Below are 26,365 nucleotides of genomic sequence, written 5' to 3'. Positions count from 1 at the left end.
ATAAGTAAAATGAACCTATATATAAATGTGCTTTACACCAGCAATACTTTATTTTCGACTGCAACATTTTATTAGTTTCAAGTTTACGCTATACATTTTTTTCTCAACAAAACTATAGTCAGTTCAAGACAATTCAGCTGTAAATTTTTAAAACACCTGCATTTCTTGAAGTTTAATAATGCACTGCCGGATGATAATTAATAGCCTGACTTCCACTGATTAACATCCATCAAGCAACATTGCTGGCAGTGACTAGCAATTAAATTTCTTTCTAGTTCATTCCGAACAGTTTTCCAATAAAGTATGTACTGCTAAAATTCTTCACATCTATCTTTTAAACCAGTCAACTTTAGGAAACACTTTCCTTCAGTAACGCAAACTCATAAAGCCAGCTGACTGTCTGATTACCATGCATCCCAAGGTCACAGTGAATGTTTTGCTGGATAAAAAACCAAAGAAAAACCTGGAATCCTTGCCAAGAACTAATGCAGTTGTGATGTTCATAAAAAGAACATCAGAGACTGCTACAATTGAGTACAATGATGGCAAGCATGCTGGTGAAAGATGAAAATGCAAGTTGGAATTACACAAAATATTTATACTCTACATACTTGTCCAGCTACTGCAGGAAAGAGTGGTTTGCTTGGAGCCTGGGTTGTTGATGTTGGTGTCATATTCTGAATTTGCTGAGATGATAATGGCATAACAGTAGTATTAGGCACAGGTGGAGGGCCAACCATTGGACCAATAGGCATTGATGTTGGAGGTAATCCACTAAAATAAAGAAAATAATGTTATTCTCGGAAACCAGAATCTGATAAAGTGTATATCATTTATAAAAAATAAAGAAATGAGAACTAGAAGAAAGAGTAATGCTGAGATATAAAACAGAAAACTTATTTTCCTGCAGCAGGAAAACTGCACCATGGATTTAGAGAAAAATTTTATAACAATGCTAATATTAAACATTTTAATCAAGGTCTACTTGTAATCATATAGATAGCTGTCATCTTCCGACTCTTGAAAAGGTAGATTGGATTTTGCTTGTTTTTTTAAACCACACACACACACACATTTCAGTTTGGATTGTCTATTAGATACTAACTAATCAAAATTTACTGATTCAAGGAAGACACTATAGCAGACTTTGTCTTCTTCAGAAATGTTGAGTCAAAGTTTTGTTTATATCAATAACACAACACTACTGTTTAGTGTTACTGATATAAACAAGTGAGGAAAATTTCGAAAGCTATCTGAACTTGATTGTTTTTCACCTGGCTGAAGTGTTAAGATTGCTAAATTACAATTGTAAAAAGTATTAAATTGTGCCAAGCATAATTTGGGGTAATTCATTATATTTCAAGCTTTCTTGTGCATTTGTCAGTTCCCTAATCAAGAAATACCGTATATTAATTCTTCCTTCTATCATAGTAGCATTTGGTAGGGTCTTACACTGAAATTGATAACTGATACTGCACATCTATTTCCAGAAGTACTGGAAATTTGTTTTCTTTTTTTTTTTTTTTTTTTGTGAAATTGATTCATTTTAATTTGGTTAAAAACAAACAAACCAGTTTTCCAAATATTATTATATTTAAGTTATTTAAATAACACATAAATCAGTTTTGCCAGTACTACTAAAATAGATTCTAAGCTGGCAGCTTGCTATCTACAAATTCTATTTGAAGACAGCAGACTGAATTGCAGTAAAGAAATACACTATGGTCTTAAGATTTCATGATAAAAAGTCAGTTGGCCACAAAAATAAGCCCACAATTTACCAAATTTAATCACAAAGTCATACAACTTCTGCTATCAGTGTATTAAATATCTGAAGTTTTATCATTTCATTCAATCATATTCTTGTATATTTAAAAAATGGTTAAAAAACAGCTTTTTTTTTTTACAGAAATTTTTTTACTCTAATTTTGTGAAGCAAAATTAGAGGAAAAAAAAAACAAAAAACACTTTCTTTTTTAGAAAAAGCAGGAATAGATCCAAAAATGGGTCCAAATTAATTAATGGTAGAAAGTTTGCCAGATTTGCTACCCGGGAGTCTAAAACGCTGATGGAACTGATATTCGGGTGATATTCAAATCAAGCGGACCCAATTTCAGCAAAGTCCGGACGGTCTGTGACAGCAAATTCCTCTGCTTACACCTTCACGATGGTGGGATTGTTAGTAATCCTGGGTATAATCTCCATGCACAAGCACTCTGGGTGAGCACCCAGGTCTAAACCAACGTAAGCAGGGGTCGAGGTGTGGCGGCCACACCACATGGAGGAATGCCACCCCCTCTGTTTATTGGAGGCTTGAAATAGTGAAACCCATGTTTAGTCTCCAGAGCTAAGTTCCAGTCAACCCTTCCCCATCTTGCATCATGCAGTATGACTGACGAATTTTAAGGTTACGATAAACATCATAGCCAGATCCAATCTTCCTTACATTTCGAGGGTACAGCTCTAAAACGGTGTTCGAAGGCCGGCCACTAGTAAGTCCACCGGACCAAACCTATTGGTAACTCTTTAGGAGGCTTCCGGATCAGCTAGTGTATAATCTTGCTACCCCTACTCTGCCAGATAGCGACTGGATGGAGTCCGAGTAGTGTATGCAGGGGCATTGACAAGGCCATGTTATGTCATGGATCTGGGTATATGCTTACCATGTGTACGCCATATCCAAAATTTCATTACTTTATACAGCATGTCCCACCCACTTTTTCTTATCATTGAATACACCACGAATTGTCAAACTAATAGAGTAAATTTATCTGCGAAAAGATCTAAATCTCACAAACACTTCCTAATTCATTTCACAAATATACGTGGTCTCAATTCTAATCTCAATGATGTCCATTTCCATTTGCAGTCTGCCAAACCACATGTACTTTTTCTGACAGAATCTCAGTTATCGGTTGATTCAACTACTGCTCACCTCAGTTGCCCAAATTATTCACTGTATGATTCCTTTCGCCTCAAAGGTGGTACTTGTGCATATGTCCATTCCGATATTCCCTGTCAGAGAATTGGTAATTTGGAATCTCCTCTGGCTTAAAATCTCTCTACCTCACTGTGTCAAATTCATCTGTTGTCTCCACCATTCTCCCAACTCCACTAATCACTTGGAGCTCTTTAACTTCCTCTCTTTGCAACCTGACTTTCTCCAGTCCAACTTTCCTAACTGTGAGGTAATTTTCCTTGGTGATTTTAATGTTCACAACTCCAGCTGGTTTCTGTTTTCTAGTTACATCGACCCAGCTGTCCGAGATGCTGAGGCTTTTGCAATTACTAATGACTTTGCACAGATTGTTCATTTACCTACAAGAATACCAGACAATCCTAATTATACAGCCAACACACTTGATCTTTTTCTCACAAACAACCCTTCTAAGTGCACGGTTGAAGTGAGTGGTCCTTTAGGCACAGATCACAACTTGGAGATTGTCTCTTCTCCAATGGAGCCTTTATCTCATGGCTATTCCCAACCTCGTGTTGTTTGGCATTACAAGAATGCAAAATGGGATGAACTGCGAGATTTCTTTTCTTCTTTTCATTGGTTGAATTACTGTTTCAAAACTTCTGATTTGCTCAGATCGTGTCAGTGAAATTATTCTTGTAGGAATGGAATCCTTTATTCCACACGCCACTTTAAAATCTTGTCCTTTATCTAAACCTTAGTTTTCCAATAAATGTGCTCAGGCTGTTCAAGAGAAGAACGTTGCATATCGTAATTGGCTTGTTTACAATTCTTCAGTTTCATTTTCTGCCTACACCAAAGCTCGCAACAATTGTAAAGCAGTTATTAATCAGTCCAAACTAGATTTTGACCAGGCTAAGTGTAGAAAACTTGCTTCTTGCCCCAATGGTAGCCGAGCATTCTGGTCTTTTGCCAAAGCTATTGGCCACAACCTTTGTCCTCTCTGCTCCCACCTCTGTCAAAACCATATGGTTCTGTTGTCACTTTGGCCAAGGATAAAGCTGAACTGTTGGCATCCCATTTTTCTTCCAATTCATGCATTAATGATCTTGGTAAAACACCTCCCACCATTCCCAACACACTCCATTCAATGCCTATTGTGGTCTTCCATCAAAAGGTCAGAAAGATTTTGATGAATCTTGACCTGGAGCTTTCTTTATTGATGAATAAAGAAAGCTCCAGGTCCTGATGGTATTTCTCCACTTGTTCTCAAAACTTGTGCTCCTGAACTTACTCCTGTTCTGTGCCACCTTTTTTCACTTTCTTATTCCAAAGGTGTTTTTCCTTCTGCTTGGAAATATGCTCATATCCAGCCAGTTCCTAAAAAAGGTGATAAATTCCTCCCATCCTATTATAATTACTTCTACTCTTTCTAAAGTAATGGAGAAATCAATTAACCGTCAACTCTTAAACTACCTAGAAACCGTCCATCTAATCAATGATCGCCAGTACGGATTCCGTCAGTGTCAATCCAGTGGATTGACACTGGATTGACACTGACGGATTGACACTGATGATATTCTGACTTTTGTTACCCATTTATGGACAAACTCAATGGAAAATTTTGGTGAAACACAAGCAGTTGCTCTTGACATCTCAAAGGCTTTCGATCATGTCTGGCACAAAAGTCATCCAAACAAGCTTCCATCTTATGGTTTGCCAACTGTTTTTTGTAATTGGTTATCCAGTTTTCTCTCGGATCGCTCACTGAGGGTGATGGTAGACGGCTCTCTGTCTTCTAACTTCTTCACTAATGCTGATGTCCCCCAATGTTCAGTTCTTTCCCCCACTCTTTTCTTCTTGTATATTAATGACCTTCTTCCATTGACTGGAAATCCTATCCATAGTTTTGCTGATGATAGCACGTTGCATTCCACTTTCCATTTTGAAAAACCTTGCCCTGCTCAATCAGCTTCAATTTCTCGAATATCCACTACCAATTCCTTAAATGCTGATCTCCAGGTATTTCTCCAGTGGGGCAAAGACAATTTAGTTGATTTTAATCCTTCTAAAACTCAGTCTTGTCTTATATCTCACAAAAAGGATTCTTCTGCTCCTATGCTTATCTTTGGTGACACTATGATTTCTAGGCAAGTTGATATATATCTTTTGGTGATTACCCTGACTTCTAATCTCGCTTGGCACAAGAACATTAGAAATATTGCTTCCTTTGCATCTAAAAAACTGGGTTTCTCTTTCGTTCTCTGCGTCACTTTTTTCCCAAACAACTGTTCACTCTGTACAAATCGCAAATCTGCCCTACCATGGAATATTGTTCCCACATCTGGGGTGGTGGCCCCAAAACCTCTCTCAGACTTCTAGATTCTATCCAGAAGAGGGCAGTTAGGTTAATTAATGACTCCTCTCTAACAGAGTCTCTCCACTCACTATCTCATAGACGTACTGTTTCTGCTGCATGCCTTTTCTACAGATACTTCCATGGGCAATGTTCTTCTGAATTGGCTTCTATTATTCAGCTCTCTCTTTCAAAACAGTCCGAACACGTGCCGCCACCAGCCAACATCCATTTACTGTCCAACTTGAAACTCACAGAACTAACTTTTCATCTTCCTCGTTTATTAATTCAACTGCTGTTTTCTGGGACAATCTTCCTTCATACGTATTTCCTGAAAATTACAATTTACAGAAGTCAAGTCTAATGTCAACAAATATCTTCTTTCGTCTTCTCAACCTCCAACCCAAGCATGGTACTAAGTACTGTAGATTCTAATACCTCTCGTGTTTGGGGTTTTCATTAAAAAAAAAAAAGCGATCGAGAAGGAAGGCATTCTTTACTAATTAATTGACAGGGGAGGGTGGTGTTCTGACTCTCGTTTTTGTTTTTAATATATCAGAGACAAGTTAGAGGAGAGCTACTATCCCAAACATGTATTTCTTTGAAAATAAATCCTTAATGATGTCAACTTTCATAAACCTTTAAGTTCTTTTATCAGTCTTTATTCCTTTCTAAAATGAGAGAGGGTATTATTCCTGGGCTGTACTGGATGCAGTGTGCTGGAAAGGAAAAACCTGCAGAATAAAGTTACATTTTTAATGGCTAACTGAACAATTATGGCGAACCAAAATGAAGTGTTTATTCTGGTTATATTTATTAACAAAAATAAGTAATGTGCAAAATTTTAAATTAAAAAAAATAATAAAAAAGTTTTTTTTTTGTGAAAAGAAAAATTATTGCAAAATGACAGGGGGAAAAAAAAGAAACCCTCCCTGTTAAGAACTATAGTTTAATCTGCAGGAACTAAAGTGAAAAAGTGGCAAGACTGAGAAGGGTCCAAACAGTCAAAAAGACTCTCTGCTGACGAGGCTAGTAGGGGCCAGACGTGTTCAAAGCTGCTAAGTGGATTTTTCTTATTTATTGATTTGAAATTGTTTTTCTAAAACTTTTGATTTAAATTTAGTAGTATAGCATTATTTTGTGATTTTCTGATTAATTTGGTGTATTTATTCTTTACTCGGCCTTGCAATTGCATAAAAGTATCGGTAAGGGTATCCACGTGTTACAAGTCGCAACTCCGCTGAACGAGAAGTTTTTTTAGCCATATTTAGCCGCTTATTGAATATTATTTACATCAAATTATTTTTTGTAAGTAGCTAATAGACCTAGTAAGGATCGTTAGTTTATTCTGAATTGAGACAGCGAGATTTGAAAGTTAATTAATACTTAAATGTCCATAGATTTACCGTTCGTAACTTCCCACCTTTGTCTTTGTCATACGATCGTTATATATCGAACTTAGATAGCGTTAGTATAGTATAGGTTATAATATTTTCAGTGATGGGTAAAATCTATTAAACTTGTTGAACTTCGTTGGCATTTAAATTGTACTTTTAACTAAATACATATACCGACTTATATTACAAACGTAACATAATTAATTAAAACATAACTGATACGGAAGTTATATAAAGGGAACTCGGAGATAATTAATACTTGACACTAAAAAATATATATCCTGTTATAACTGTGTTGGGAGATAAGTTAGGGTTATAAACTAAAATTGAAATTTTATTTAAATTAAAAGAAATCATGACTCTGACCAGAGCAGCAAAACAAAAGGCTCAAGCTAATGGAAGTGCTGTGGCTCAGAGGAGAACTGAGGGGGGCAGTTGCCTTCTGAATCACAGCCTTCTAAAATGCACAGCTTCCATGATGTTTGTGGAGCATTCAGGTACGGGACATGATATTGCCATGGGGGATGTCTTTGTGTGTGCGCGATGCAAGGAGTGTATCGAAATCAGGCAACAACTCAGCGTTCTTATGGGCCTATATGAGAACTTGAAGGACAGGGTGGATGCCCTTGAAGGAACTAAATTGAGGGGCCCATCAACGCCAGAGCTTGCACTGGTCGTCGCGCAACAAAGCAGCAACCCCCAAGGCAGAATGCGCTGGTCCCAAAGGAACTAGTAGTTGTTGGTGACTCTATTGTCAGGGAAATGGGGAACATGCTTTGTAAAAAGGATAGGTGGAACAGGACCAGGGTATGTCTGCCAGGGGCAAAGGTTGATGACATTGTAGAGCAGATATCATCTTTTAAGGGCACAAAAGGTGATATAGTTGTACATGTTGGCACTAATGATATCAAGAGTAGGAGACCGGCAGAATTGCTTAACAAGTACAGGTCACTGTTGAAAAAAAGCCGTGAAATAGGGTTGAATTTGAAAGTGTCTGCAATTCTGCCCAGACACGATAGGAGGGAGTATATGATGAGAGCCTTGTCGATCAATTCGGCCCTGGAAAGATTGTGCAAGGCTCAAGGGGTAGAATTTTTTTCAGCCTGGACTGTACTTGTTAACAGGAGAGATTGCTTCTACAGGGATGGGATACACTTAAATAGAAAGGGTGCAAGAATATTTGCTGATGCTATCGAGGCAGTGTTAGGTGGGTCGGAAAACTGTTAGCATGGGGGGAGACAAAGACGAATAGATTAACAGTAGCCACTGGCAGAGGTGAAAGAGATTCTTGCACTGCTTCTACTGGAATGAGCAGAAGCCTGAAAAACAAGATGCAGGATCTTTCAGAGACTGCCGGGAGTCACTGCGGTACAAGTAAACACATGGGTTGTGTTAGGGTAGCTAAGAATAGAAATAGGTGCATGTATACTTGCGTATACACCAATGCTAGGAGTTTAGTAAATAAATTTGATGAATTTCAGGTATTGCTCAAAACATCAAAGGCAGATATTGTTGGGATATCAGAGACATGGTGTCACAGAAATAAGGAATGCAGAACTGGAATTTGGGGAGTACGTCTACAGAAAGGATAGACTGGATAGGAAGGGAGGATGGGTTATGCTATTAGTTAAAAAACACATAAAATCCAAGGAAGTGAAGCCAGTCGACATCGATGGACAGGGCAGTGTCGAGTCAGTTTGGTGTGACATAAGCATTGGGAGATCAAAATTGAGAGTAGGAGTGTGCTATAGGGCTAATGACTCTGATGAGTATAATTAGAAACTGTACAGGGAAATAGAGTGGGCCAGTAAATCAGAGAGTCTTATAATGAGGGATTTTAATTTCCCAGATATTGACTGGAATTTGGGGGCTGGTCACTCGCACACTAGCAAGGGTTTTGTGGATTTATTGGATGATTTTTTTTTTTCTACATCAGCATGTTCGGGAGGCAACTAGAGGGAGTAATACTCTTGATTTGATTTTCAGCAGTGATTCTTCATGCATTAAGAATCTGCAGATAAATGAACCACTAGGTGGCAGTGATCACAGTGTGCTGAAGTGGGATTTACTCAAAGAGGTAACTACCATTAGGGGTAAAGGGAAGGGTTATTGCTTTCGTAAAGGTGACTACGATGGACTGAGACAGTATTTAAATTCTATACAGTGGGACCAACTGATGATGTTACCAACAGCAAATACAAAATGGGAAGCATTCAAAGAACTTATCTTGGAAGCTACTAGGCTTTACATACCAACTAAGAAATATTGTTCAAGGTTTAGGCCTAAATGGATGTCAGATGAACTGATGAGGCATATGGCAGAGAAGAAACATGCATGGGATACATACAAATTAACACATGACACACAAGCCTATGATAGATACAAGTTGATCTGTAACCAAGTTACAAAGGAGGTTAGGCAGGCGAAGGCAGATTACGAGAAATTTTTGGCAAGGGATGCAAAGAAAAACAGCAAAGAGTTCTTTACTTATGTAAACTCTAGAAGGAAGGGGATGAATCAGATTGGTCCACTTGATATCGATGGGTCAACTGTTGATGATCCTGCTCAGGTAGCTAACAAACTAAATGAATATTTTACATCGACATTCACACATGAGGAGTTATTTAGCGAGGGGAAAGCCAGAGGTGTATTCAACTCTAGCAGTAAGCTAGAGAATCTTGTAATAACTGAGAGTAAAGTGGAGGAGAAATTGTTGAAGATAAACACAAGAAAGGCACCTGGGGTGGATGGGATCTATCCAGTTATATTAAAGGAGGCAGCAAAGGAAGTAAGCCAACCCTTAGCCATAATTATGAGAGCTTCCTTGGACTCAGGGGAGGTACCCATAGAATGGAGATGTGCAAATGTGACCCCAATTCACAAAGGAGGATCAAAGGCTGACACAAGTAATTATAGACCTGTGAGTTTAACTTCTGTTCCAGGAAAATTAAAGAGGCACTAGTTAAAGAAGCACTGCAAGATCACCAAGACAAGACTTCAGTTATAGCTCGGACACAGCATGGTTTTGTTAAGGGGAAGTCTTGCCTGACCAATTTGATTGGATACTATGATGCAGTCACAAAGGAACTGGATGCAGGGAATAACTTTGATATTATATGCTTGGATCTTAGAAAGGCTTTTGATACTGTTGCACATGGAAGACTGCTGCACAAATTGGAGCAGTGTGACATTGGAGGCAAATTGCTGCTGTGGATAAAGGGGTGGTTGAGGGGGAGAAGACAGAGCGTGGTAATCAATGGACACTGCTCGTCGTGGACTAATGTTATTAGTGGAGTCCCTCAGGGCTCAGTGTTGGGTCCATTATTGTTTTCTGTATTCATAAATAATATTGATGATGGTATATCAAGCTTAATGTCGAAGTTTGCAGACGATACAAAGGTAGGCGGGGTTGTCAAGGACACTACTGACACTATGCTGCTGCAACAGGATCTGGAAAGGTTGAGCAGATGGGCTGAGAGGTGGCAAATGAAGTTTAACATTGACAAATGTAAAGTACTACACATGGGAAACAGGAACCCCAGAGCAACGTACCAACTCTGTGGTACTACACTGACAGTGGTAGAGAATGAAAGGGACCTGGGGGTGGTTGGGCAGGCAGATATGAAGTTCTCTGAGCAGTGCAGACGGGCTGCAAGAGTAGCTCATGGTGTATTGTCAATGATATATAGGAATTTTTCTAGCAAGGATAAGGAGGTGATTATTCCCTTGTATAAGGCAATGGTCAGGCCACACCTAGAGTACTGTATACAGGTCTGGAGGCCTCATTTCAAGAAGGATGTAGAGCTGCTGGAACGAGTACAGAGAAGGGCAACAAGATTAGTGAATGGAACAAAGGGGTGCTCTTACGAAGAAAGGCTTAAGTTTTGCAAATTACAGTGTCTGGAGACTAGGCACCAGCGAGGTGATCTGACAGAGGTGTATAAAGCTTTGAATGGTTTGAGCATGCTCAATGCTGATGGGATTCTTCCTCTCGCTCAGAATAATCACCTGAGAGGGCATAAATTCAAATTGAGGAAAGACAGATGTAGGATAGACGTGCGGAAATTTGCCTTTAGCCAGCGGGTGGTTGGTTGGTGGAACAGACTTCCATCCCTTATCGTGGAAGTTGATAGCCTAAATAAGTTTAAGGCTCAGCTGGACAGGTATTTTGAACGAATAGAGGGGTGAAGTGGAAGTGGTTTTTTTTTTTTTTTTATGGCTGATGCTGCATAAGCTTGCTTTCTTGCATCAAATGCCTCTACTAATGCTAATGCTAAAAGACAGATTCTCCATTGTAAACTTGGAGTGTTGAGCCATGCATAGGACAAGTTTGATATTTCACCGAATATTGACTGATATTAATCTTCATAAAACTCTACATAAGCACTGCTTCCAAAATATACAATATAACTATGAAATAACAGGTGTCAGAAATGGAAGTTTTAGAATATCTGCTAGGTGTGAAAATTGATGTGACTAACTAGCTATCAATTTTCGAGGGTACCAAATGGTGTATACTTTCCCACATGGGCACTACTGGCTTAAAACATACATGAACTGATTATCTGGTCAAGAACTAAAAAGTCACACTAGAAGAATGTCACATGAAAAGGAAATTTTTCACAACACATTCCCTCCTATGATGTCTGGACAAAAATGCCCAATCATGACAGGAGGGAATATATGATGAAAGACTTGTGTGGATTAACTCCAGACTTGAGGGACTTGGCAATGCTGGAAGGAAATTTTTCTGAGATTGGACTGCCCTAGGAACTGGAATGTGGGTTGCCAAATCCTGCCCTAGGATTTGGAACATGTAATATATGGAGTTTAACAAGGAAATCAGACGCTACTTACTGTAGTACCATGGCGGAGTGTGGACCATATGGCATAGACCAACATGCTGCAATGGAAATGAAGAGGGGTACTGGCTCTTGTCAGAGTAAATATATAGTGTGTTATGGCAACCTCATGTGTTGGAATGTAGTAAGTCGTAAGAGATTAAAATTGCTAAGTGTGATGGGAAGATTGACATTAAACACAATGAAGCAGTATGTCCCAGGATAGCGAAGAAAAGATAACTGACAAAGTAGCATAATGTAGACACTGAACGTTGTATAAAGTGAAAAAAGCAAATTATAGCAGAAAAATAGTATCTTGATATAGGGTTTGTAAAACTAATGGCACACAAGAAATAAAAAGCAGGGTACTAGGACAGTCCGGGATTGCAAAACCCGTTCCTATAGTAGGACCCTGAACATAGTTCTGGGAGTATGCCTCATGTGTTTAAGTCAGTTTTGTTAACAATGGTAAAGGAATACCATTAAAATACCATTTAAAAATTATTACCTTTTAAGATTATAATAATGATAATAAAAATAAAATACTACATAAAATACTAATACCCCTTTGGCAGCCAATCAGTGAGCACAAGTTTTTCTGACTGTGAGACACCGAAGAAGCTAAGGAGTATATTATATACAGCCTAAACTATAACTTGGTTTCATTGTGTCTACCATGTGCTACACATATTTCATGTTAGAAACAGAGGCCTTACTTGATTTTGATAGCTGACCCTTGAAGAAGACATTGAAATCATCGAATTTGCAGAATTAAGTACATTTGATGTATTATTTTTTATTTCTTATTTTTAATCATTTCGACTTCTGGTTTTGTTAGACTACCAACTCTCCCTTTGTCACATTCATTACCCACTTATCTATCTATATACAGTGGATTCCGGTTATTTGGGACAAACCTTAAAGAACAGAACCCAATTGAGAAAACAGCCAGGGTTTACTTCGCTTAATTGGGACAACATGCTGTTTAATCGGGGCAGGAGACCACAGAACTGGAGATTACCCTATGACTGTCTCCGACCATACCTCGTGGTTCGGTCAGATTTCTGGAAGTCACAACCATAAAAAAATAAAAACAATTAGCAGTCACCTGTTCATTGGGCTTTCCTGTTAGTGCAATCTATCATAAAATGGTTAGTAAACTCGATCTTACTGAATTTGTGATAATACCGACAGCTGGAATTCTGTGAGTTATTACGGTGAAATGTGTTTACACTTCTATGAAATCTTCAATCATAAAAAAAATTAATTTTCAGAATCTTCACTTCATTCCTGTTTTTAAAGCTTCATAACTTGTTACTCTGTTCTCACTTGCACATATCGTGTTACTTGCAATTTGTGTATGCCTTGTTCTTTGTTATTGATTGCTGATCTTTTTACTGTTTTAAATTTTAACCCCCACCCACAAATGTCAGTGAACAGAAATGTCAACTAGTTAGTATGTACATATTACAGTACGTATTAATTATTCCGATTATCACGTATCATTTAATTTTTTAATTGATAAGGTAATAAAGGGTAAATTTGTGCTTAATATATCTTTACTTTTATAGTCTGTGGATAATATTCCTCCAATTTTCGCTAATTAGAATTACTGTTTAATTGAATTAAAATTGAATTCACAACCGTGATCACAATGACCGGCGCTTGCTACACATCTTATAGTGAACGGTACTTTACTATGGTGAGTCCATTGTAATGTGATTTGATTGTACAATGAACCAATTGTAAAGAGAGGGTTCACTGTATTTTTAACTATTTACGTGAAACTTTGCATAATTGGAGCAGCCGCTTAATCGGGCCATAATGCACTAGTCCCGATGTGTCCCAAATAACCGGAATCAACTGTGTGTGTGTGTGTGTGTGTGTGTATATATATATATTTTTTTTTTTTCAGATTCTTTTAATATAATGATTAAAAAAATAATTTAAAAATTAATTTTTTTAAAACTTAAAAAAGTTATATAATAATTTATTTATAAAAGAATTGCAATCCATTAAGAAAAGATGAAATACCAGCATTGTTCAAGCTGAATTAAAAAAAAAAAAAAAAAAAAAAAATCCCAAAACCTTTTACAAAAATTAAAAAGAAAATAGGTGCCTGTCAGATGCACCACTGCTGGGTTAAGGAGTTTGCTCCTCAGAGCCCATCTCTGATCAGGAAAATCGCTAATATACATTGATCCTTTCATATAGGATCGTTTTGTAATATGTATAAAAATATTACTCCATTTTTTTAAAGAACTAAATAAAGAGATAGATAACTTTCCAGTGAGCAGAAGATATGGCTGCTATGGCTTGTTTTTTTTTTTTTTTTTTGGAATTTTTGGTGTATCAGCTGCCTGTGCATAGTACACCAGTTCCAATAGTTATCTAATTCATAAAAGCATGTTGTGTACTATTCATGTACTAGTAGTGTTTACAGGTGGTGTGCATGTTGTGGGTTGAAAACTCAGAATAATAATACAGAATAATTTCTCCAGTTCCTGACAGAATCCAAACCCAGACTTCTCTAAACAAAGTGGCAAAACCACCATACTATTACAACTGCAGCTACAACATAATCATGGAACTTGATTCTTTATTTTTCCTATGAACTATTTCACAGGAATCTGAACTTTATTTTTCAATATGTGACCATGGGCTACACAGTATTGAAAATAGGACCATGTGGCCATACAGGGTTGTTGGATGGGCTATTATTTATAAATAAATAAAATAAACACCACTTTCTCAACAGTTTGACAGCCCACTCTCAAACAGCTCTTATCTTCAACTCCCAATGAATTACAGCATGGGAAGTAATAAACTACATTGCATTTTTTTTTATCAGCACTTAGGGGAAAACAAAAATACATTTTTTGTTAGTAAATAAAATTTCATTACGCTTACATTTTCATTCTGTAATTCATGCCATGATAAGCTAGACAAATTAAACTGGAAAAATTCAAGGAGAGGTAAATGGAGGACGTATCAAAAACATGGCCAGACTAGTTATCACGACAAATAATCAACAGCACCTAATTTAAAAAAAATCTGTTTAAAAATTTTTTGGTTAATGTTCAAGGTTCAAAATATTTGGTTCAAGGCTAATTATTGAAATGTTCTACTATCCTAAATATAGACAAGTTTTACTAGAATAGTTTTTAATGTGAAATTTTAGGGTTTTTGCAGGTGTGTGTGAAAACACCTGAAAGATGCAACACTGGCAGGTTAATAAAACATTATCAAAGTGATTTTGTCAGTAACTACCTGACAATTTTGGTGTGCTTGGGTTTCTCGAATTGCAGGTTTCTTGTTTCCAAATTTTAACAAACTACCAAACAGAATACAATAAATATATTTAATAGTATTAATAAATAATAAGTTGATAAAGTGGCAATAAGTAGGTGACCAGTACATTCTCTGTTCATATGGGAATGTATTGTATCATAAGTAGGGTATCTCCTGAATATGGATTCTGTGATGATACAAATACAGACTAGACATGCAAAAAAGTGTAACGTGTAGTGTGTGTACATTGTTAAGTGAAAAGGCTACCAGTAAGCAGCAATTACCAAAAAGTTGCTCCATGAAACCTTTCAAATGCTGGGTGAACCTTTGCTTCCTGTAATGTCTTATTTGAGCATACACACATACATAGATTTTGACATATAATTTGACAATTCATGTTTGTTTATATTTATTATCTAAAAACTGAAAATCCAAAAACTGGCAATTATTCAGAGGCCTAAGATGCCAGTTTTTGAAAATTCAACTTATAACGTTTTTGTGAATGTATTAGGTATCTACAAATGCTTAGTTTAAATATATGTTAAGTTTCTGGTTAAAAAAATAATAATAATAAAAAAACATTAGAAACTTTACCCTGGTCCCATGAATGGTGGAGCCATGCCTGTCAAAAAAAATAAATAAATAAAATAAGCAAATAAATACTTAAAGTTTTAGCTTAAAATTTATTAATCACTAGTGAAAAAAAAATGAAATTAGCAACAGATTATTAGTCGTTTTGGAATACTGATTTTATTAAAGTATATAAATAATTTTTTTTAACATGCATATTTGTTAAACTGCCCTTTTTTCTGTTAAACAAGATTTGCACAAAACTTCTTTTTTTTTTTTTTTTTAATTAGCCAAAAAAAAAAAAACAACTAAGAAGTTTCCTAGTGAAGCTCCAAATGTCTTAGAATAATTTCTTGGTATATACTAATTTTTAACAAAGCAGCATAGCAGTGAACATGAGCATTTGATTTATGGTGTAAAATATATATTATACTTTTCCCCCCCCCCTTAATTTTTGATGCATTTACTCTTTTTAGGGAGAATTTGAAACTAAAAAATATTTATAAGTTTATAAAAACCAATTTTCCTTCATTAAAAAGACCACTGGTAGTACTTATCACTCGTCTTTACTACGACTCTCGCTGTTCCTTTTTATGCCTTTTGTTATTCTGGTGCAAAAAGGAGCTGCTTTGAAAAACTACTCCCTTCTCTTAATCAGCAGCAAAGAAAACAAAGAAGCCTTGTTAAAGTACTGTCAAAAAAGCAGGATAATATCCTAAACATTATTGATCCAACTAGAGTGAAACCTCCTATTAGGTTAACCTTGCAGCCAACTCAAAACAAATGAAAATACACAGACACTCATTCAATTCTAATGAATGTCAACATCTCAAATACAGATATTACACATTTATAGCTGAATGACTTATTGCTTGTTTGGGGAGGAGGTTCTTGGTGTACTGACTACTTCGGTCATAGAATGGTAGCATTAGTTTTTTTTTTTTTTTTTTTAATATATCATGTATTACATTAGCAGGTGCTAGCTGCATTTGGTCATCATCCCCACCCCCATATTGCTAATATGCAGAATGCTGAACTGGATACCATATTAATGAAACCATTGCAAGATTACAGCTTAAATTATTAACCACTGTCAAGAAATTCAAATTTTTTTTTTAATGTGATAACTCCAAGAATCTGGTCAATAAAGGTTTTGGTCATATAAAAGGAAACTAACTTTTTAAATTATTCCAAATATGGATACAATTTTCTTGTATTAGTATTAGTAATGGCCACATGGTGCAAGGAAGCCTATGGCTTATGCTGCACCAGCCAAAAAAAAAAAAAAATAATAAATAAATAATAAATAATTAAATAAATAAAATAACAAAAAACACATAAAATAAAATAATAATAATAATAAAATTTTAAAAAATAATAATAATAAGAAAATTTTAAAAAATAATAATAATAAGAAAATTTTAAAAAATAATAATAATAAAAATTAATAAGAGAAAAGGAAATGGACAACCTATGCATTTCCCTCCTCCGTCTGGTAATTATCCAGCTGACATTTGAATTTCCCCGGACTCTACTGGATACCATATTAATGAAATGTAGGTAACTTATTACAGTAATTTATAACTCGCTGGGTAAAATAAAACTTCCTGCAACCCAGTCTAAACAACTACCCCCCAACTTGAAATTATGGCCCCTAGTTCTAGAATCATTTATAAGCGTGAAAATTTCATCCTTATTCATTTTGCTTATGCCTCTCAGAGCCTTAAACACCTCAATCAAGTCTCCTCTAAGGTGCCTATCTTGCAAGCTCTGCAACCCACATGTTCGAAGTCTTTCCTCATTTTACAGCCCATTAATTTTTTTTGAGGGGGGGGGGGGAAGAGAAAGCACAATAACAATTTCCATAACATTATAAAATAAGCATTACTTACTGAATAATAAAAAAAGCAGTACAACGAATGATATGAGTCATTTGCTATGAATATCCATTACAACATGTTTGGACATGTTGGCCAGTTATCTATGCACAAGGCCAACTACATTTTATTATTTTTGTTTTTCTTTGTATACAGTGGTTCTCTGACAACCAGTATGCACTGGTGATACTGCTCTTTGCTGATCTGCACAAGCAAATTTAACACATTGACTGCCAAGCTTGAAGCCAAAAAATATTTAGTAAATAATTTGATTAGTAATTCTAAAATAAATATTTTATTGTCAACAAAGCATGCCCCAGAAATGGTTGATGAACCCTCCAACAGTAAAGGAAGACGAAAAGACTGCCCAGACTGTAATCATCAGCATCAGCATTTTGGTCAATCCCACAAATCTACATAATTTTGTAATTGTAAAATTCGTATAATAAATAATCAGCAGTTACTCGCTTATTTTTTCTCATAGCAGCATGCAAATTTCATCAGATGTATCACCAGGGGTCATACTTTTCAAAAATAAGGTAATTCCCATCAACTGTCAGTACTATACAGAAGATGCAACTCTGACTGAAACAGAGGGTGTCAGCCATATACGTTCAAAGTGGCATAAAAACCCTACTGGTGTCAGACATTATATGGCTGATGTAGCAGTCAACATGTTAAAGAAAGTTTTTTGCACTACTTAAGCACAAAAAAGCCTTCAATAGCAGTAGACTATTCTACTGAAATAAAGGAAACTTACGAAAGTATATGATACAAATAATGTGATTAAATAAAAGAAATGCCACTGACAAATTATGTGGTGACTTTAAGGTCCCTGTACTTTTACTTGAATTTACCAACTTCTGTTTACCCTTCTTGTCAAGAAGGGTAAACAGAAGGACAGCACGAAAAGCATCTGTTCTGGGAAAAGTTGTCAAATAAGTGACCTTAGTGGATTCTCAAATGGTACTTCTTTCTCCACTGCATATAAAGCTGGGCTTAATGAAAAATTTTGTGGACAAAGAAGTGATAGTTTTAACCATATAAAGAAAAAATATTCAAAAATTAAATGATGTAAAATTCAAAGACTGATCTTTATAGGTCTTCAAATTAGAACACTTCTGCATGATAGCAGTTTTGAACAAAAACTAAACCTCAATCTGTTAGCTACATTGAAACCTACATAGTGGGGAATGGATCATTATTTCATTGAATTTTTAGCCAACTTTGGATCTTTTGTCTTACTATTCCTATATAATGCATATGCCCAAATTTTCATTAAGCTTATATTCCCCCCCCCCCCCAGGTTAAACAAATAATAGATTTTACTTATATAAAATTAAAGGTAACAATATAGATGCCACAATTACCTGAACATACAAAAAACCCATAAAAAATTAATTTCATTTGAAATTAAATTTATTGGTTGCACTATAAGGGCATATGTACAAGGAACTATTGAAATGTTATAGGCTGTATATGGTGAAATGGTGTGGCATTCTGAAGAGATACCATTTCACACATATCAGCCAGTTACCTACAAGTTTAAAGATCATAATAGCTTAATTTTAAGCTATTATAAAAGATTAAGAATAAGAAAATATTCTTAATTGGAAAATTAATTATAAGGTTATTACATATTTGTATACTACTTACGGATACACATATCTACCATGTCCAGGGCCATTACTGGCACGGACAGGAAATCACACTCTTGGATAACCCGAGCATTAACTTTATATTCTTCAGTTCTATACAGTTCACTTTCCTACAACTAAAATTTTTCAAACTCTGGGCTATTTGTGTAATACAAGGGCAGGAGTGTCTATTTCTATCCTAATTACTTACCTAATTTTGCCTCCTGTTAACTAAACCTACATAAAATTGCCTATAACATGTACCCAAAATATAAAAATACATATAGGTTATACTAACAAACTATCTTTGCAGCCAGTTGCAAGGTTGGCAAGTAGATATAAACAAATACAGAAATCCCATAAATAACACACACACACACACAAACAATTTTTTTTTTTTTAAGGAGCATTAGCAAATATGCACAATGTCTATTGTATTCATCTTGTCTGTCCATTCTTTTGTACGTAACAACTCGACCAATAGAAATCCGGCAATTATTATTATTATCCCCATTGTCATGTAATAACTCTTCTCCCAAAGGCATATAAAATTTTATATTTGGGCCTACTGGAAAGATTTGTTGAGCCATCCCTAATTTCATTAAAATCAGACCAACAGAAATACAACTTATTTCTTTGTCCATCGATCTGAATGTATGGATGTATGTATTGGATGAATGTATTTTAATGAAATTTTATATTTAAATCTTTCAGAACAATTTGTTAAGCAATCCCAAATTTCATTAAAATTATTTTTTTCATACACATCACATCATATTGGCTATCCATACACCATATATTGTAACTGAAGCACTGGATATTATGTTTGTTATCATGCAATGGTTGAAGGAATGAATGAGCAAAGTGGCAGATGACCAGAAACTGAGTCTTCTCAGTTTTTATTTTTATTTTTTATAAATCATGAATTATTACTATCTGCTAATATGTTCGAAATGTAGCACACTGTTACATTAACTAACTTGTTTAAATAATGTTATTATTTCAAACTTCATAGCCAATCAGCATAGCCATTTTGGTTGACATATTTGGGGGCACCCAAAAGTTTACCTCAGTGATAAAGAATTTCCATAGTCGTGTGTGTGTGTGTTTTGGCTGATGCTATATAAGCTTGCTTTCTTGCACCATTTGTCACTGCTACTAATCCCATTCATTCAAGTCTCAGAAAAATTTGGGGCAAATTTCAAAATGACTGATAACAGAATTATCTTCAGACAAAGATATGGAATTTTATCATGGGTTTTCGTACATAGATATTGACAAACTACAACTGTACATAATATGCCCTGAATATTTTCAGGAAGACTGCAGCTCTGCAACAACTCTCACCGTGAGAGAATTTCTGAAGTTTATTTTCCCTTACAGAAGAACTGGGCATTGAGAGATCTAATTAATTTGCTGTATTTATTTTGTGGTTCAAGTGTGTGTTGCCCACATATTTATTTCCCATAATAAATTGTTATGAGAGAGAGAGAGATCTAGTTCATTAACCTCTATGGTCACTCACAGAGGTCACTAACTAAGGAACAACCACCAGGAAGCATATCCATACAACTAAACCAAGCAATATCAACAGACAGAATAACTGCAGTTATTAAAATAGTACCATCGGTGTAGATGTGCAATTAATGTGACTATATATAGATCAGTATATCTTACTTGAAATTTAAATAGAAATAGAAACTAAAATAGTTATATGCTGTTTGTATTATGTTACAACCTCAATATATCACAACTTCAGATATAACGCAGATGTGATCTTGTTCCCCAAGACATATTGAAAAATGTAAAGCTATATATTAAAAAGAAAAGTAGCGTAACACAAAACACAAATTTCACAAAAGAAACTATACCTCACAGAGGGTAACCAGCTATTGCAATGGTTTTTCAAATTATGAGTCACTGAGTATTCTCTTCTGCAGCATATTCCCAACAATAGTTATGTATTAAGCATAACTTTGTTACAACATAAAGTTAGAATCTCATCCTCCATAAAAGAGTAGGAAGTGTAATGAAGTTACCATACTCCTCAACTAAGTGAGATTGTTTTAATGATGTCATATGTGAATGTGGGCAACTATGATTATGTAGCTGGTTCCTTATTTATGTGATATACTATAAATTGGAATCCCTGTAAAGGTGTCTCATTTGAAAGCATGGAATGGTTATAAGAAATTCACAATTTTGGAATTTTTAAGTATATGAATTATTGAAGAGTATTTACATGTTTAATATTTTTATTTTGAAGTACAGCATTATAAAAAAAAAAAAAAAAAAAAAACACTACAGTAATGGTGCATTTTCCATTTAAAATGTTTAACAAATTTTGTCCAAATTTCTTCAAAAAAAAAAAAAAAAAAAAAAAAAATGCATTAAAAATGAAATTTGCTTATATAAAAATGCATGCTTAATAGGTTGGCTTTTTAGTCATCATATATTTGTTTTAAAAAAAAAAAAAAGTAGTAAATATTATTTTTACTTATGGGTGTTAAAGTTGTTCCCAACATAAGTTCATTGAGATTGCACTGCATTAACAATAACGAACAGCATTTACATGTTTGTTTGCTATCCGGCTCAGATAGCAAACAAACTGAATGAGTATTTTGCATCTACATTCACACATGAGCAGTTATTAAGGTTTGAAAATGGCAGAAGGTTATCAAATTGTAGCAGGGTGCTTAATGATTTTTTAATAACTGAGAGCAAAGTGGAGGAGAAATTGTTGAAGTTAAACATAAGAAAGGCACGTGGGGGTGGATGGGATCTATCCAGTTATATTAAAGGAGGCGGCAAAGCAACAAAGCAAACCCTTAGCCATAATTGAAGTTAATTATGGCTAATTAACTTCAATTATGGCTAAGATGTGCAAATGTACCCCCAATTCACAAAGGGGGATCGAACGGTGACACAAGTAATTACAGACCAGTTAGTTTAACTTCTGTTCCGGGTAAAATAATGGAGTCACTGGTTAAAGATGCATTGCAAGATCATCTAGATAAGACTGCAGCAATAATTCAGACACAGCATGGGTTTGTTAAGGAAAAGTCTTGTCTGACAAATCTGATAGGATATTATGATATGGTTACAAAGGAACTGGATGCAAAAAATATTTTTGATATACTTGGATTTCAGGAAAGCTTCTGACACTGTTGTGCATGGAAGACCACTGTACAAACTGGAACAGAATGGTATTAAGGGTAAGTTGCTACAATGGATAAAAGAATGGTTAACTGGGAGAAGACAGAGGGTAGTAATTAATGGGTGCTGCTCTTCGTAGACTAATGTTATTAGTGGAGTCCCACAGAGTTCGGTGTTGGGTCCTCTGTTGTTTTGTATATTTATCAATGATATTGATGAAGGTATATCAGGCTTAGTGTCAAAGTTTGCAGATGATACAAAGGTTGGCAGGGTTGTTAATGACAGTAATGGCAGTGTGCTACTGCAACAGGACCTAGATAATTTGGGCAGATGGGCTAAGAAGTGGCAACTGAAGTTTAACCTTGACAAATGCAAAGTACTGCATATGGGTAGAAGTAACCCCAGAGAATCGTACCAACTGTGTGGTACTACACTTAAGGTGATAGAAAATGAAAAAGACCTGGGAGTAATTGTGCAGTCAGATATGAAGTTTTCTGAGCAATGCAGACAGGCTGCCAGGGCAGGTCATGGGGTTTTGTCAATGATATATAGGAATTTTGCTAGCAGGGAAGAAACTGAGGTGATTGTCTATCTGTATAAGGCAACGGTCAGGTCAGGCCACGCCTTGAGTACTGTGTACAGGTCTGGAGGCCTCATTTTAGGAAGGATGTAGATTTGCTTGAGTGTGTACAGAGAAGGGCAACAAGATTGGTGAGGGGAATGAAGGGATCCTCTTACCAAGAGAGGCTTAAGTTCTGCAAATTGCAGTGGCTGGAGACTAGGCACCTGCATGGTGATCTGATTGAGGTGTATAAGGCCTTGAATGGGTTGAGCACGCTGAATTCTGATGGGATCCTTCCACTTGTTCAGATTACGAACCTAAGGGGGCATAAATACTAATTAAGAAAAGACAGAGGTAGAATAGATGTGCGAAAATTTGCCTTTAGCCAGCGGGTGGTTAATTGCTGGAACAAACTTCCATCTGTCGTGGAAGTTGATAAGTTAAATAAATTTAAGGAGGAACTGGACAGGCATTTAGAGGGAATGGTGTGATTTTTTTTTTTTTGGCTGATGGTGCATAAGCTCATACACTTGCTTTCTTGCATCACATGCCACTACTACTACTACGTCATACAGTGTCATATTTCTGAATCAAACTGCACTCAATAACAACTGTTATGAACTGCTGAAACTACACTGAACATGTAAACAGTAATCTGTCACTTCCACTTTGTTACAAGGGTGTAAACCTAATAAAGTTCATATTTTATACATTAGTATACTGGCATACGTCACTGCAAAGATGTGAATCTAAGTTGTAAAGACATGGGAAGTACTTTCTCCCTTGTATTCTTGAAACCAGCAGGATTTTGATGACCTAGTAAATAATAGATTGCTAGTAGACTGTCTTGCAATATCTTAATATTCACAGTAAAACGAATTTCATATTACCATGGACTACCTTTGTACTGCCTTGAGATAATGCTATGGCACTCCCAAATAAACTGTCACAGTAGTATCACATCTTTTAAATAAATTAAGATTAATCTTTTGGATTCAATTTCAATTATTAAATAGTATAAACTATTTTATAATTTCTTAGTTTGAACTGGTAAACACCATGTGCTTCACTATCAGGAAAAACTAGTCACAAACAATAAACCCTCACCACCTCAGTATCAGGAGGGAGGAAAAAAATTCAAAAGTTTTTTTAAAAAAAAGCTAGAATTTTTATAAGAAAAACTGAAATAGGGAAAAAAAGCAGTCTTCATTATGAGGCTTACATTATTTGCTTTTACCAGAAATGCTTCTAAAACACATTAAATCAGCAGAAACAACATTAGGTTCATCCCAAAAAATGGCACTTTAGTAGTCTTCTACACCATTAGATGTACACAATTAAGATATATAAGAATTAGAAATAAGAGTTAATTATATTGCCATAAAATCAAATGCTTGTTTGATCAAAGCCAATGCTGTATTTATATAAAAAGAATCAATTAAAATGTAGCAAAATAACTTTTTATAATTTCTGACAAATATCAGTAAGTATCTAAAATCTGAAAACACTATCACAATTTTTTATAACAGATTTTTTAATTCAATATGTCAGTGTTAAAAAAAACCTTAAAAAAGCTCTAATCTTATGGGTCCGTTATAGTACATGATTAGGACAATAGTACTAATCTTACATCATCAAATTTCAGAAGATGCAGTCTAACAAAAGAAAAAAGGTATAGGAAGAAGCTATTATATATAAAATGTCCCACCTTTGTTCATGCCCGAGCCTGGGATGTCTTTAATAAAAATAAAAAAATAAATAAATAAAAAAACAGGTGATCTAATCTTTTGTATAATACTTCAAAAAGGTTAATGGAAACTAAGATATGTCATCATTTTTATTATACATTCAATAATTATATGATAATCAAATAGTAATTACATTAATTTGAAAACATATTTATTTTATTCTTGTAAATAAAATACAGAAATAAGCACTCAAAACCTCTTGAACTAAATGATTTAACCCAGTGGCTGTTCTGTGAAATCATATACAGTCAGTTACCATTTAACAAATTTTAACTATAACAAATTATTTTTATTGATACCTTTTCTCTCTATATTAAGAAGATGGTTGGTTGGTTCTTGGGTTTTATTGCGGCATTAGCAACTAAGGCTATAATGCGCCAAAACCAGGTGATATATAAAAATTTTAATTTCACTGACCTAATTATACTTAGGTCACCATGTCAAGATATAAAATAACAAAGGTATAAAATGTAAAAAAGATAAATCAATAAAGAAATAACAATAACAATAAAATTTTAAGTACATTAAAAACCTTTATTGATTTAAAATAGCTAAAAACAGCAGACACATTGTCATTGTCGGATAAAATCTGACTGAGTGTATAAGGCTCAGTCAGATGATTAAAAGCGGTAAAACGGATATTGCTAAAATCTGGACAGTCAATTAAAATGTGTCTGATTGTTAAAATTGTGCCACAGGACTCACACATAGGAGGATTTGGTTTTTAGGAGCATTAGCAACTAAGGCCATATTGCTCTGGGGATATGCAATGGTCATTCCCTGACCTTTCCGCATCCTCCATATTTGGTGGGCATGGGCTCGAACCCCGGTCTAATCAAGAAGCGTGTGTGCTACGTCCTGGTGCTCCTGCCCACCTGGCTACGGAGGCACCTATGGGAAGTGCAAGTAAAAGGAAGGCAATCAGCTTGGGCAATAAAGGTCATAGGTCTTCCCTGAAATGTATGAAAATTAAATGGGCAAATAGCAAGCATGCTGAACTTCGTTTGGAGTTCAAATGCAACAAGTGTTTAAGGGAAAGGATATAATATCAATATAATAACCAAGCTGAGAACTCACAGGCATTAAAAGGCTATATGAAATGTAGAATTTTTTTTCAGCCTGGACTGTACTTGTTAACAGGAGAGATTGCTTCTACAGGGATGGGATACACTTAAATAGAAAGCGTGCAAGAATATTTGCTGATGCTATCGAGGCAGTGTTAGGTGGGTCGGAAAACTGCTAGCTTGGGGGGAGACAAAGACCAATAGATTGACAGTAGCCACTGGCAGAGGTGAAAGAGATTCTTGCACTGCTTCTATTAGAATGAGCAGAAGCCTGAAAAACAAGATGCATGGTATTTCAGAGACTGCTGGGAGCCATTGCGGTACAAGTATACACATGGGTTGTGTTAGGGTAGCTAAGAATAGAAACAGGTGCAGGTATACTTGCGTGTACACCAATGCTAGGAGTTTAGTAAATAAATTTGATGAATTTGAGGTATTGCTCAAAACATCAAAGGCAGATATTGTTGGGATATCAGAGACGTGGTGTCACACAGATATAAGGGATGCAGAACTGGAATTTGGGGAGTACAACGTCTACAGAAAGGATAGACAGGATAGGAAGGGGGGAGGGGTTATGCTATTAGTTAAGAAACACATAAAAACCAAGAAAGTGAAGCCAGTCGACATCGCTGGACAGTGCAGTGTTGAGTCAGTTTGGTGTGACATAAGCATTGGGAGATCAAAATTGAGAGTAGGAGTGTGCTATAGGCCTAATGACTCTGATGAGTATAATAAGAAACTGTACAGGGAAATAAGAGTGGGCCAGTAAATCAGACAGTCTTATAATGGGGGATTTTAATTTCCCAGATATTGACTGGAATTTGGGGGCTGGTCACTCACACACTAGCAGGGCTTTTGTGGATTTATTGGATGATTGTTTTCTACATCAGCATGTTCGGGAGGCAACTAGAGGGAGTAATACTCTTGATTTGATTATCAGCAGTGATTC

At 35.6% G+C, this 26,365-nt stretch overlaps 1 protein-coding gene across 2 annotated transcripts in view; it reads right to left on the bottom strand.

Annotated features, from left to right (window-relative positions):
• The window catches only part of BuGZ (Bub3 interacting GLEBS and Zinc finger domain protein), a 169,381-nt gene that overhangs the window by 77,720 nt on the left and 65,296 nt on the right, over positions 1 to 26,365 (bottom strand). Inside the window, exons 5-7 of one of the 2 annotated variants that reach the window (XM_090372578.1) lie at positions 24,313 to 24,339; positions 15,397 to 15,424; positions 612 to 774 (exon numbers count right to left, since the gene is read on the bottom strand). In XM_090372578.1, coding sequence (XP_090228704.1) covers positions 612 to 774; positions 15,397 to 15,424; positions 24,313 to 24,339 — 218 coding nt within the window. The remainder of the gene's footprint in view (positions 1 to 611; positions 775 to 15,396; positions 15,425 to 24,312; positions 24,340 to 26,365) is intronic. The other variant, XM_090372579.1, reaches the window with a different exon arrangement.

The sequence above is a fragment of the Mastigoproctus giganteus genome, chromosome 4 (genome assembly GCF_048544385.1).
Source record: "Mastigoproctus giganteus isolate SK-2022 chromosome 4, ASM4854438v1, whole genome shotgun sequence".
Taxonomy (NCBI): domain Eukaryota; kingdom Metazoa; phylum Arthropoda; class Arachnida; order Uropygi; family Thelyphonidae; genus Mastigoproctus; species Mastigoproctus giganteus.
Note: the sequence above shows the minus strand (reverse complement) of the source record. Positions and strands in the feature narration are given on the sequence as shown.